Source organism: Mandrillus leucophaeus, unplaced genomic scaffold, assembly GCF_000951045.1.
Source record: "Mandrillus leucophaeus isolate KB7577 unplaced genomic scaffold, Mleu.le_1.0 Scaffold935, whole genome shotgun sequence".
In the NCBI taxonomy this organism is placed as follows: Eukaryota; Metazoa; Chordata; class Mammalia; order Primates; family Cercopithecidae; genus Mandrillus; species Mandrillus leucophaeus.
In genome coordinates, this window is record NW_012110197.1 from 532,017 (window position 1) to 546,773 (window position 14,757).

At 46.0% G+C, this 14,757-nt stretch overlaps 2 protein-coding genes across 3 annotated transcripts in view; both read right to left on the reverse strand.

Moving 5' to 3' along the window:
• The window catches only part of BFSP2 (beaded filament structural protein 2, phakinin), a 68,553-nt gene extending 60,337 nt beyond the window's left edge, over positions 1 to 8,216 (reverse strand). The window contains exon 1 of the mRNA XM_011970228.1: positions 7,596 to 8,216. Coding sequence (XP_011825618.1) covers positions 7,596 to 8,084 — 489 coding nt within the window. The 5' untranslated portion in view covers positions 8,085 to 8,216. The remainder of the gene's footprint in view (positions 1 to 7,595) is intronic.
• Positions 8,217 to 10,393: 2,177 nt separating this feature from the next.
• The window catches only part of TMEM108 (transmembrane protein 108), a 255,273-nt gene continuing 250,909 nt past the window's right edge, over positions 10,394 to 14,757 (reverse strand). For both annotated transcript variants that reach the window (XM_011970229.1, XM_011970230.1), the window contains one exon: positions 10,394 to 12,294. In XM_011970229.1, coding sequence (XP_011825619.1) covers positions 12,172 to 12,294 — 123 coding nt within the window. In that variant the 3' untranslated portion in view covers positions 10,394 to 12,171. The remainder of the gene's footprint in view (positions 12,295 to 14,757) is intronic.

Genomic DNA, 14,757 nt, shown 5'->3' on the forward strand with positions numbered 1-14,757 from the left:
TAAATGCTGTGTATAGAATAGGGCTATTTTAACCTTTTGTGTCCTACATTGCAATTTTTTTTTCTTGTTTATCATTTATCTTTTAATTTTCCTCATGGTGATATTTCGAAATACAAAAATTAAAAATTTTTCTTAATCAAATTTATCAATATTTTCCTTTGTTGCTTTTGGATTTTGAATTGTAACAAGGAAAATTTTTCCCACATCCAGGTTATAAAGGAATTCACCTATATTTTCTACTTGTATGGTTTCATTTTTGACTTTATATCTAGGATACATTTAGAATTGACCCTAGGGTACAGCAAGAAATGGATCCAATTCTATTATTTTCCTTATGACTGTCTAGTTGTCTGAATATCACTTATTAAAAAGTCCAGCCTTCCCTCTATTGGTTTCAAATGCTGCCTTCATCAATACTCAATTTCCAAACACAGTAGAGCTTACTATAGGATTTTCTATTCTGTTCCATGGTTGTCTGATCTTTTTTGTGCCAACGCTAAACTATTTTAATTACAGAGACTTTATAATATGTTAATGTCTGGTGGGGCTGCTGGTCCCCTCCCCAACCTCCCCATCTCCACTCTTTCTTAGTTTTTTTCTCCCGGCCATTCTTGTCTTTCTGTTCTTACAAAGGGAATTTAAAAATCAACTCATCTAACTCTAGAAAAAAAAGATGGAATTTTAAAAATTAGGATTGCGTTAAACTGATACATTGACTTGGGAGAAGAGACATTTTTATGCTATTGAGTCTATTTGAGTGCATGGTGTTTCTTTCCATTTGTTCAAGACTATTTTGTGTGTTTCGGAAAGATTTGATTATTGTCTAATACAGATTTTGGATATTTCTGAAGTTTACAGCTAATTCATCTTATGCTATCATGAATGAGATTTTCTCATCTCTTGTATCTTTTTTCTTTATACATAAATAGCATTGTTTGTTGTTGGTTTTGAGATGGCCCTTGCTTTGTTGCCCAGACTAGTCTTGAACTCCTGGGCTCAAACAATCCTCCTGCCTCACCCTTTTGAATACCTGGGACTACAGGTTTGTACCATCATACCCAGCAGCATTTATTTATTTATTTTTCTTTTAGAGACAGGGTCTTGCTCTGTCACCCAGGCTGGAGTGCAGTGGTAGAATCATGGCTCACTGCAGCCTCAACCTCCCAGGCTCAAGTGATCCTCCTGCCTTGGCCTCACAATGTTCTTGGATTATAGGCATTTGCCCCCAAGCCCGGCCTCAGCATTGCTTTTTGATGTTGTTTTATAACGTGCTACTTCACTAAATCATCTTATTGTTTGTTGTATAGTTTTTACATGGTTCCTTCTGGGATTTCCAGAAAGATCAAAATTTTCCCTCTTTCTTTCCAATTCTTATATCAAGTACTTTCTCTTGTCTAATCACATTGACTGCTGCCTCTGACCAATGTTACAGAACAGTAGAGACAGCGGACATCTTTTTCTCATTCTTAATTTCTGTGGAAGGCCTAGTGTTTCCTTCTTAGAGAGATTTTGTCATGTCAGAGGAAGTCTCTAATCATTCTCATTATTCAGATGAGAAACTGAGATGTAGAGATCAATGAAGACCTTGCTCAAGGTCATGCAGTTGGTAAGTGGCAAGTGGTAAGGCTAGGGGCTGTCTGGCTTCAAAATCCCCAGTCTGTGTATCACATCTAGTTTTCCCTAGTTTCCATGGAAAACTGACCCCACCCCCTGTCTTCCATTTCTCAACACGGAACTCACATTTTAAGAGATCTTAAGAGATTTAAGAGTGGCCGAGTGTGGTGTATGAGAGGGGCATGGAAAGAGGCCCTGAGTGCCAAGCCCTAGTCTCCCTCCGTTTTCTTCAGCAGTTCTCTTGCTTTCCAGACACATTCGACTTAGAAAATAGCCTCCCGGAAACCAGAAACCACCTTTCTTAGAAAGCAGCTTAGTGACTGGCCGGGCGCGGTGGCTCATGCCTGTAATCCCAATACTTTGGCAGGGCAAGGCGAGTGGATCACGAGGTCAGGAGTTCGAGACCAGCCTGGCCAACATGGTGAAACCCTGTCTCTACTAAAAATACAAAAAAATTAGCTGGGTATGGTGGTGGGCACCTGTAATCCCAGTTACTTGGGAGGCTGAGGCAGGAGAATTGCTTGAACCCGGGAGGCGGAGGTTGCAGTGAGCCGAGATTGTGCCACAACCTGGGCAACAGAGTGAGACTCCATCTCAAAAAAACAAAACAAAACAAAACAACAAAGCAGCTTAGTGGCCACCTGTGTTATATGAACAAGACCCTTGAGAAGCAGACTCATGCCTCCTTCTCCCCGTGTCCCATCAAAATACTTCTTCCGATCATCTACCTCACTCTTCCTAAGAGGAATGAATCTCTCTAATGGACTTTTCTCTGGTAGCTACATTTCTAACCATACTGTAGTGTGACAGAGAAAATGTCCCACTGACAGAGAAAATGCCCCACTAGCCCGCTCTGACCAAACAAATTGCATTTATTAAGAAACAGGCTGAGTGACTTTGTCTTCGCGAAATGTGTTCAGGCCTTTGCAGATTATGATTCTGCCCCCATCGCCTACTTTCAGGGATACCAGGTTGTGAATCATGAACGACAAACCCTGTTGCCTTTCTTTATACTCAGTGGAGAAGGATTAGTTCTTGTTTCTTTTTCTAAAAAGAAAGCCTTCTAGGACCACAAGTTCTGTGGGAGAGAAACCTGGCCCAGATCTGGATTGCCTGAGTTTCCAGCATGTTCTTCAAATAGGCAGATTCCCTGAGTGTGGGCTCTCTCTATGCAAGGGACAGAAAGAGGGGCTGTGAACAGCAGGAAAAAGAGTCAAATCAGGTCCATTTTAAACTCTAATCCTGTTGCCTTTCAACAATTTTGATTTCCCATTTCCTCCAGCTGACAGCCTTATCCTTTGGAGGTGTAAGCTGCAGTTTTCTCCCATAGAGACCTAGACTAATGTCCTGGCTCCTTAACTTAGAACCTCTGCGCTCCCCTTTCTTCCTCAGGCAGCTCCATTCTCCCCCTGGACTCAGCTGTTCCTTTTGTTTTGACACCCGGTCTCTGAGGGCTGCTCCTCTGTCCCCACTCTCCTTTCATCTGCAGCTCCGACGCACAAGGCTGCCTCATCCCAAGCTTGTGTTTGCCCTATCTGAGGATGAAAGGGCCTGATGTTGCCACCAGAGCCTATTGTCAGCATCCTTCACTTGGTAAGAAGAGTCAGGAGCACAGAGCAAGGCTGGAGAGGGAAATGGCCAGGTCTTCCTCAGCCTCTGTAGTTGCCACCGGTTTTTCTGTCTGTTTTCACCACTTAGCAGAAGAGGCTTGGAGGTTCTAACCCAGGCAAGGAGTGGGAAGAGAGAGGTTTGGAATTGAAATGGAACTTCATGTGCATGAACGCTAACCAAGACCAGCTGTATCATTTGTGGATCCCAGTGCAAAATGTGGGGCCCCCTGTTCAAAGAGCAGGAACAAAATGCGATTTAAGTTACTCAAATATAATGCTTTTTCCTTTCTTCTGTCATGTTTCAACTTGTTATGGTAATTTTTATCTGCTATTTAATTTTCCACTCCCTGGGGCATGGGGATGCTTATACAGACCTTTATAGGCATCCGGAGGCCTCGCGCCATGATTCTGGGCATGTGGGCACCCCACCAATGGCTGCGGCACCTTTCTTACTGGCCACTGGGCCGATGTGCCATGTCCTGCTGGTAGGGATGGGGTGATAACCCCCAAGGATATTACGACTTCAGTGCCACCTGTAGATACCTGGGTCGGGGGCAGGCAAGAGGCTTGTCCTCTCCCTCCAGTTGCTGCCACCCAGGGGCGTGGAGCAGGTATCAGAAGGGCATCCCAGGGGCAGAGGGGTGGGCCAAAAACACGTTGTAGGGAGACAGAGGGAGGTAGGACCATTCAAGAGCCCCTGGTCCATGCTCCATTGTCCCACCAGACTTCACTTTCAAAACACAAATTCAAAGATAAAACTATTGGCTGGGCACGGTGCCTCATACCTATAATCCCAGCCCTTTGGAAGGCCCAGGCAGGAGGATCTCTTGAGGCCAGGAGCTTGAGGTTGCAGTGATCTCTGATGGCGTCGCTGCACTCCAGTGCAGGGCCCGATGAGACTTCACTGGTGGTGCACCCGTGGAGCCAACCCTGGCCGCAAACTTACATAGTGATAAGGATGGAGAAGATTCCCCTCCCCGGGACGGCCTTCCTGCTTCTGCCATGGTACGAGCCCTAGTTTTGTGTTGCTTTCCATGATGTGGCTCTCTGCACAGTGACAGCAATGGTTTCCCTCCCCCGGCTTCTCTTCCTGGTTTTTCTGAAAACCTGTCTTTGTCTCCTCTTGGTGGGGATAAGACAGGCTGTGGGGAGATTCCAGGGGACAGGGGCCCCCACTCCCCAGAATGGCCCCAGGAGCTTTCTGTGTCAGTTGGGGTGGTGGCGGCGGGGAGGAGAGCCCATCTCCTTTCCAACTCTTTCATCCACCTCTGAAAAGCAGGGGTAAATGTTGTTTCCCAAACATTTATGGAAATTGTTGCTCTGAACTTTCCCCACTGCTTGCTCCAGCCTGATCCAAGAAAGTGCCACCGAAATGGACATCCCCACCCTGCTCTTGAGTGACTGAGGCCTCTCTTGGATTCTCTGTTTGGGGCCCAGGCTAAGGAGGTTGAATTTCCCTCTAGGTGCCAACTCGGGGCTCAGTTGCTGAGAGCTTGCTTTGAGGCCTCAGGCCCTGCATGAGGGCACCTGAGCATGGAACTGGGCTTCTGGACGAGGAGGAGTTCTACGGACAAGGTGGGGAAGAGGCGGCTGCAGGTGGAGAAACGGGAGGGATAAGGGGTGCTGTGAGGAGCACGGAACACCAGAGCCCAGAGTCTGGAAAGGTGGGTATGAAGCCCCAGCCAGAAAGGCCTAAGTGAGGGCAGAGGGAGAGAGCTCTGGATTTCTGGAGCCCAGGACCGCAGAGTGGCTGCCTCTGACCCCAGGTGAGATGAAGGCAGCACTTTGTGAAACGACTGGGCTGGGAGGTGGCCTTTCCTCTAGGCCTGGAAAGGGGTGGGGGCCTAGTGGGGGCCTCCTGCAGTTCTTCGAGGCCAGATTGACTGAAAAAATAACTAGTATTTCTCAATTATGGAGTTTTCTTTTGTTCTTCTTAATGGAATAGAGCTTAATATGGTTGAAAGGCTGGGCTGTGCAATATAGAAATAGTAACTCCAGGTCGGGCACAGTGACTCACTCCTGTAATCCCAGCACTCTGGGAGGCAGAGGCGGGTGGATCACCTGAGGTCAGGAGTTCGAAACCAGCTTGGTCAACATGGTGCAACCCCATCTCCATTAAACGTACACAAAAATTAGCTGGGCATGGTGGCATGCGCCTGTAATCCCAGCTACTCAGGAGGCTGAGGCAGGAGAATCGCTTGAACCCGGGAGGTGGAGGTTACAGTGAGTCAAGATCACACCACAGCACTCCAGCCTGGGTGACAGAACGAGACTCCATCTCAAAAAAAGAAAGAGAAAAAAAAAGAAAAAAAAAGAAGTAATAACTCCATTTTATCCATTGGTCTAATTCTATCTTCAAGGCCATGATTTTTTTTAAAAAGAAGAAAAAGAGAACTTTATTCATACCCAGGACCTCATTTACAATCACTGAAGAGGAAAGTGAGCCCATGTGGGACCCTGGCCCTCAGCTACAGAGGTCGCGTGTCTTCGTGTGTGGCTGCGGCGCTCTCACAGGATTTTAGAGCTTCCTAGTCTGTACTCTACCTGTAGGCAGGAGCCAGTCATCTTATTTGTCTGTGGATTTGCAGGAATAACTAAGCATTATTATACCCATTTTGTAGATAATGAAACTGAGGCCCAGAGAAGTCAGTACGTTGCAAGGGCTCTTGTAGCTATCTGGAGCCAGAGCAAGTCGGTATCTATTGAGTATATACTAAGTTTTGTGGCCCTACTTTTTAACCTAGCCATTGGGACACCTGATTTCTCCTGACAAGTCTGTGTGGCATCTGAGTGCAAGCGATTGTCCAGCAGATGCTGACATATTGGAGTATCTAGGGATGTTCTGGTGGTTGTTATGGCACAATATTTGGACAGTTGTGAAGAATCCTGGAGGAATGGCTGCCTCTTAGATTTGACAGGCATTAAGGCCCTGGACTATTCTAAGATGACTCTCCCTCGCAGCCTGGATGGATGCAAGCAGAACAGCAGCACCAGGGGGAGAGCCTGAGAGGATGGTGCTGCTCATCATGCACTCTGTGCTGTCAGTGGGCACTGAGAGCAGTGCAGGAGAAGCATCCTGGGACGAAATGGGAGGCAGTAGAGGCAAATGGGGAGTCCCTGTGTGCACCTGCTTAGCATCCCCCAGCTACACACAAATAAAATTTTGTGACTTCCTCTTGGGAGGCTGCATACTGGACTCCAGGGGGCCAAGGGTCTGAGTTGGCAGTCCCTGGTGGGTTAGAGACTGATTTTGCTCAGAGTGATCCCAAGACCAGTATCTGGAGAGAAAGAGGAGGAGAGAAGCCAACCATCCACAGAGAGACCAGCTGAGAGGTGCAATGCTGGCTGGAGTCCCAGCATTAGAACTACAGGCTGCAGGCCAGACATGATGGATGAGCTCCAGACTCTGCAGAAATCACCCTGGAGAGTGGGAAACGCAGGGCTGACCAAGCAAGGGAGAAAGATGAAACCTCTGCATCCTTCCCTGTCCAATAAGATGGCCATTAGCTACCCGTGGCTGTTTACATTTAAATTAATGAAAATTAGATAAAACAAAAACGCAATTCCTCAGTCTCATTAACCACATTTCAAGTGCTTGATAGCTATATCTGGCTAGTGGCTGCCAGATTGGACAGTGTAGATATAAGATATTAATATTTCCATCATGCAGAAAGTTCTACTTGAATGTAAATTATCTCATTCATATATTTTGTATTGATTACATGTTGAAATAACATTCTGGACATATAGAGTTAAGTAAGCTATACTATTAACTTCACCTGCTTCTTTTTACTTGTTTTACTGTGGGTAATAGAAACTTGTTGATTACCAATGTACCTCACATTTCTATTGAACAGCGTGGTTATAGGTGGATACAGGAACACACCTCCATTTATTCATTGTTCTTAATACCACATCCATCCAATGGTATTTGACTGGATAATAACTGTAAAAATCCCTTCTCAACAGTAAAGGTGACTGAGGCAGCTCAGGGTAATGGAGCAAATGCAACTTTGAAGGCACAAAAATTCAGATTCAAATCTCATCTTCATCCCTCTACTAGCTTTGAAGTCTTGGGAAAATTACATGCCTCAGTTTCTCATCTGAAAAGTGCAATCAGTGAATGATCCGCTGCATAGCATGTCTTTGAATTGTAAAGAAGACAGTGGATAGTGCACGTATGGGGGCTAGCGTGGGCTCCTGGTAAACCTTGGTAAAAAGGAGCATTGTTGTTATCATGAACATTTTAAGTGTGAAAGTGTAGGGCATTATGGTCAGTTTCTCTGGCCTCAGCCTACTCACAACCTTACTCCTGCCCTCAGCAGCCCTCCCAGCCCTCTGCAAAGCCCTTGGCACAGCCTGGACACTTACCTGCTGGCAGCTGCTGGCCCAGGAAGCCCGTAGGGCACCCCAATTTCCCGAGCGCGTGGCCTTGCTCTCCAGGTGCATCCGCAGTTGTGTTTCCAGCTCCTGACTGACTTGTTCAAGGGCATGCACTTTGGCCATATATTCCACCAGGCAGCCCCCTAGGTCCTCAACAGCACCATGGTCCCTCTCCAAACCTGGAGCCGGCACTGTGGCCAGGCCTGAGCTCCGCAGGCCCTGAAGGAAGACACTGCTGATGCCGAGGGCCCGGCGGGTCACACGGGCACCCAGGCCACCTATGCACCCACTGGGTGCTGTTCCTACATAGACCCCAGGTGCTCGGACAAGGCCACTCATGGCATTGGTCCTGGAGGCTGGGGGGCTATCCAGGGAGGATGATGACCGTGGCCCCCTGAAGGATGCCCTGCGCCTCTGGAGGGGCATGCTGGAGCTGGCACTGGGGGGCAAGTCCACTACTACTCGCCTCTCGCTCATCACCCCTTCTGCCTCTGTGGTGCCCAGTGGGTTTACAGAGTCCAGTGGCTTTTGGTTTACAGCCCCAGCATCCCTGTGGCCTGGTCACGGGCCTCTCTGGAATCTCCCCTATCCCCGGGGCTGCTTTGTCTGCTGTCTTCCATGAGTTTCCATCATTCACTGAGCTGAAAGAGAAGAGGGCACTGCCCAGGGCTGTGTGCAGAGAGGCACTCATGCATTCTTTGATGCAGGGTCATGTGCCCAACCTCCCAGATTATTCTGCTGGTGGTGGGGGAGGCTGGATCAGTGCAGGCTGTGGGGGTAGACCATTTGGGTTTGTACATTTTACTACCTAAGAGTGGGCAAGGCAGGCATCAGGCAACCCCATTTTACAGATGAGTAAACTGAGGCTCAAGGACCTCAGATCACAAGTGTAGTGATCACTTGCCCCAGACCTCAAATTGCAAGCTAGGACTCAATCTAGCTATTTTGGGGCTTTCTACATCCCTATGTGTACTGGCACATGTGAATGTGAACATATGTCCACACAGGCAATGGAGGATGAAAAGTGTCAGGAGGCAGCTCCAGGGACCCAAGAGAAAAGACTTGCCTACGGTTTCCTCTCTCAGTCCTGACAGCAGCTTCAGGTCCTTGCCTCGCCTCTCTCCTTTCCTCCTCATCTCTGTCCTCTAATGCTCTGCTGTTCATCAGCTGCTTGCTGTTGGCCAGGATGCTTCCTCCCTCTGGACCTCACTGTTTGAACATTGGCCTGAGCCTCCAACTCTCTGATGCACCAGATAAGGACCTTGGGCAAATTCAGGTCCCACACATTATGTTCCAGCCATTCCCTACACCTCTGCTTCTCCATCTGTTGGAAAACTGAGAAAAACAACAAAGACGGTGTTTTCTGGTAAGGTCTCCAAGGGTGCCCCAAGTTAGGATATGATGACACCCCTGGGTTTTAATTACTGACCTTGGCATCCACTAAACCATCAAGGGTCACACCTCAATCCATTCTCTAGGGTCAGAAAGGTTCCTCCAGTTCCAGGATGACAACATGGACCTAAAAACCGCTGTACATAAGTTTTACCCTGGAGAAACCAGGTCACCAAACCCCAGAGCTGGATATTTTTCCAAATGCTGTAATGTAGGAATGTACCTCAGGTGAGAGAAGGAGAAGGGAGCCAACCTCTAGTGAATACCTGATCCAGCCTGGTGTGTGGATGAATCGTACAGTTTATTTCATGGAATTCTCAACTCAGCCTCAGGAGGAAGGAGGTCCAGGGTTGACAGGTACTGCCATATGGGCTGTGAACCTCACAGTTCCAAAAGTACCATATCATATGTTCTACAGTTGGCCACTATCCTCTTACATGAGGAGGACCCTGAGAACTGCAATGACTTGCCCAAGGTCCCGTGTCCAGAAAGTAGCAGAGCTGGGAGCAGACACCCTCTTCCAACCTCTGGGCCAGTGACTTACTTAGGAGCCTCCTTGTTGCCCACCACCCAGAGAGCAGGGTACCTACCCAAGATCACACAGGTAAAGGTAAAAAACCTGGTCGCCTACTAGAAGACTCTGTGTGCACTTCCTTCCTGCTGACCAGGACACTCCAACCCTTCCTTTCTTTATTGTCTTCCACTTTGTCTGTCTGAGATGGCCTGGAAGGTATTTTATAAATATCAGTGTTGGCTATTTGAGGAACAGATGAAGAACCAATCAGATTAAGTAAAGGACAGTAGTGTCCTTGTTTATTCAGACATAGCATTAATGCTGTGAACACCACCCCTGATGCACCCAGAAGGGGCAAGCGAGCCTGTGTTACAGTAACAGCCTCCTATACAGGTGACACTGACTTGGTTCTGAGGATCTGCATTATTGTGAATTCCAAGATGTATTGTCCAAGGCTGAATGAAAAGTTCAAGCTACTGATTAAGTTTTGCACAAATGTGTCATGTTTAGGTATTGTTATTCTCTACAGAATGGTGACACTCAATGGCCAGGTTAGCTTCAGACTTCTCTGGACCAAAGATATTTATATGTAAATCCACTCAGCCCTGGAGGCGGGGAGAGTGAGGGGGGGATGTACTTTGACACCCTGCCTCCAAAGACCTGATGAAAGATGAGTCTACTTTGGAGAAACTGCAAACATGTTCAAAAAGATTTTATCAAATGATAAATTGCTAATCCTATAAGCTCGTCACATACATAAAACTCACCTTACTGTTAAATCAGATTGAAAAATACGGATGGATATAAAGTGGTGTTGGTACTGCTCAAGGAAGGCTTAGAGCTTATCTTGAAAAGAATGCAAAATGTATTAGCAACGGAATCCTCTGGCTAATAAAATAAGTTTATTTATATATACATGGTAGCTGAAATCTGTGGGTAAGGAAAAATAAATCATACATCCACATATGTATATATAACATATGTATCTTTGATTACATATATTATATATAAATTTTACTTTACAAACAGATTTTTCTCTGTATACTCACACACATTGGTATATTAAATGTAACAGTTAACAGAAATATTATGGTAAGGTTAAAAAGGTAAGACAACAACACGCTAGAAAATTAACTTACAGAAACATTTAGTTGCTTCTTTGTGGGCTGAAGAGTCTTTGAAGAGAGACGACAACCGAACTCATGTGAAGTAGGTTCATACAACATTGAGAACACACTTTCGAAGGCCATCTTTTTTTCTTTTTTCTTTTTTTAAGGAAAACGCAGAAAGAAAAAAGTCATGATAGACCACAGCAACAACACAAACATATGACCCAACATTCAAGTTCAATTCCCAATCCGACTATAAGAGCATCTATATTCAAAATATACTATCAAACTATTTTTCTTTTAGAGAAAGGAAGTGTCAAAGCAGTAATCATCTCTCTCAGCCACAATCAGGAAAAAAGAGAGAAGCAGCCACCTCTGGAAGCCCCTTGGGCATCTCTGAGGGTCTGACCCTGTTGGCCGTGCTGGACACAGCACGGGGAGGCAGCCAGCCAGCTGGGAACAAGGGGAGCAGCGGAAGCCGAGAGCTGGATGGCAAGTCCCCCGGCTGGTGCTGCGAGCAGGTTTGCAGTGCCAAGTAGGAGTATAATAATGTCTTCTCCCAAACGATTTGCTTGGATATTTGTTTTTTTTAAAGATTGCAGGAGGAAGGTTTCAAAAATTATCGCTCGACTACCTCAAAGCTTCTTAGATAAACGTATTCCTCAGGGGCACAATACCATGGCGTTTTGAGAAAACAAAGCTGAACCCCAATAAACATTTGATCCTTGAAGAAGGGCAAGCATTTTAAAGCTCCAGGGCCGGGATCAATCCTCTCCAAGAGAAAGGCACGGGTGTTTAATGCAGATGTGGGTGTTGGAGGGGATACAGGAATGGCCATAAAGGGAGCATTTTCCCACCAGGGAAAGGCAGTCCTGTTGTTAGCAGCGGAAGTAACGTTAGGGGGACACGGCCTTGGGATGCCTTGATGTCCTCCATGGATTCCTGAGGGCTCCAAGCTCCTGCCTGCCGTCCACAACTTGGATGGAATTAAACATGACATCCAATGGTGCCGTCATAAGGCTCCAGGGCACTCATCCTCAGAGGTGATGAGATGTTCCCTTTTCCTGCTCTGTGCATGAGTCTGCCGTCTTCCCCACAGGTGGCCCAGTTCCCTTTACAGGTGTGCATATGAGAAGGGAGGAAATGGGGTCATACCACATCAAGAGGAACCAGAGCTTTAAGAATCACTCAAAGAATCATGCGCTTGACCACTGTAACATTCAGCTTCTACAGGAGGTCAGTCTCTCACCTCACTTGACCAGGGTTCCTGGGATCCCCAGGTGCTCAAGAATGGTTATTAAGAGAAGCAATCGATGCAACTGCTTTGCTTAGAAATACCTTTATTTTATAAAGCCACAGATCATTCTGTAAAGTTTTTTTTTTTTTAAACCACACTTGTAAAAAAGATGTTGACAATTCATAGGAAAAAAAGCTCAAAATGTTTCTCATTAAGTCAGGGTTACACAAAGGTTATATTTATAATATATATATTTGTATATTTATAATTTAGAGACGAAAAATAGGAATGGCAAAGCGATGCCTGCTGTAGTTAGATCTCAGATACTTGATCGTTTCCCACAAACAGTGTTTCTTGACAGAAGGGGTTAACAAGAACCATCCCAGTGTCTCTATAGTCGCCATTGGCTGGGGAGCGGGGCTCTGAGAGCTGGTCCTGGGAAGAGAGAGGGAGGAGATGGAGTGAGCTGGAGAAGGCTTAAGAGGTGGCCGTTCTTAAAGAAATGTACACATGGGAACATTTATTTCAGCATTGATGGCTTGGTGCACATTTTCATCATTCCTACTGCTAATGCTGAGGTGCAGAGCCCTCTGTGCCATTCTTTTAATTAATTTGCGTGTGTGTGTGTGTGCGCGTGTGTGTGTGTGTATGTATATGTGTATATTTTAATTTTTGTGCTGCTCCTTCAGATTTTTATAGCAGCTTTCAAAAAATGTTTCCTGCTTCTGGAATCACCCCAATCCCAGGCTGCTAGAGATGGTACTGCTTTCCTTGTCAAAGTCTGAGGGGGCTTGCCATGCATGACACACATACAGTGCATGGTTCACTGCACTATTGGCAAAACTTGGTCCACTTGGACCCCAGACTACTTCCTGCCTCTTTCTCACAGACTTCTGGGAAACTCCTCCATTTTTCCTTCCTGAGTGCACCTAGATTCACTCACCTTTTTCCTGCTACCCACCTGTCAGGATCTAACAGACCTCTCGAGAGGCTTCAAGGGCCAGTTCCTTCCCCCTCTGAGTCCTTCCAGAGCCTGGTCAGAATTATTGCCCCATTTCTTATAGCACTAACGATGCTGAGCTGAATGAATCTGCACTTCTGTGTGACTGCATAATAAGTGATGGATGAAAATTTCAGTCTGTATGTTCAGTTGCAGGAGCAGAAAAGCCTAGAAATAGGCAATCCACTGCCCAGAAGGTAATCTGTATGGCTTTGGCAGGGTTTTGGTTTCACTTACCAAGGAGAGCTAACATTTATGGGCTACTGAATGGCTGTACTTGGATTTGGGCCCTGGTACTAATTGAGAGAGAGAAAAAAGAAAGTCATAGCTTGTTCCAATTTAAAACAGCTAATGTCTCAGAACCTTCAAGCCATTTCCAGGCAAACACTCAACTACAGGCCTAGGTATACTGGCTCATGCCAGATTTGCTTAGAAATATCTTCATTTTAAGTAGCCACAATTAAATCTCTGAAGTTTATTTTTAAACAAAACATATGTAACAGATACTTTCTGAGGAGTACTTACTGCTCTATGAATCATAAGGTAAGAAAGGAAGAAATGCCATTGTTGATAAAATGTCTTTTCAGAAGACAATAATTTCCTTCAGTGTCTGGAACTAGTTCAACACCTATCTAAGGGTGGATAGGCGGCCAGCTATTTAAGGAAAATAGTGGAGCACCTCAAAGACGAGACAAAAATCCTTTTCCTCCACCATGCTTTTGGGTTCAACTGTGGAGACTGAGCTTTGGCTTGTCATTTTATAGCTTTCACAAAGCAAGTATTCACCAAAGGCAAAACCATGTGGGTATGCTTTGCTGCATAAAAAAGAGAGAGTTATTCAGGAAACAACCAAAGGAGAAGAAAAAAGAGAGAAAGAGAGAAGGAGGGAGAAAAGAAGGAAGAAGAGAAAACAGGGAGAAGGAGAAGGAAGAGGAGGGAAAATAAAAAAGAATGGAAGTTTCCAAGCACCTTTTGGGCATCACAATTTTGTCTGTACAGCCCTGGATCTGAGTTTTGCTGCTTGCATCAACAGAGAAGTGGGAGCAGGACAACTGAGGAACTTGCTTAGGCAAAGCATGTGGCAGTCTCCAAAGGTAGCAGCTAAAGGGCAGGTGGTGAGTACATGTCCCGAGGACACGGAACATGGTGGAACATGAACTGGGACCTTATGATTGCTCTAGAGGTGGTTGGCAGTGTGTGTGTACTTGGCTGGCTTCATCCTGGCCCTAGGCTGCCTGCATTTGCCCTCAAATAGTGTAAGCCCAGAGAACCGGAACAAGTTGTAATATTACTCTAAATAAAGTAGAATAAGAGGAACTGCTTGCTGGGAGGGAAACAGCAAAATCCAATCCACTCTGAAGCCAAGCTGAGCTTTGTGCTGCAGGTCCTGTGGCGCCCTCCTGGTCTGGAGACCATGACTGGCTGGGCAGCCCTTTCTGCCAGAGCCTCTGGCTTGTATTGGACGGCAGCCCTCGTGCTCTGTGCCAAATGACTAACTGGGATGTTCGAAAAGCAAGGGCCTTTTCTATAGTGCGTTCACGAGTATTGTCCTTTGGCTTTGGTTTTCATTTACCAATTTGCAAAGAGAATATGAGAAATTTAAAGTTCAGGGGTTCACAGCCCATACCTAAAGTAGGTCCAGCCCCTTTGTCAAGTTACACATTTTTTTCCCCTTCCTGTAACAGATCTCAGGAACACCTTTTCCATGCAAAATGTACACAGGCCACACTAAAGGCCAATGCTGCAATGAAGCTGGCCCCTTGTTTGTCCTCTGGCTAAAAATTTCTCTTGGGCATTTACTGTGTGTTAGGCTCTGACTGGGTGATGGGTAAATTGTGGTGAACAACATTTATAGTTCATTAGCTTGATAAACATTTACTGAGAACTTACTGTGTGCC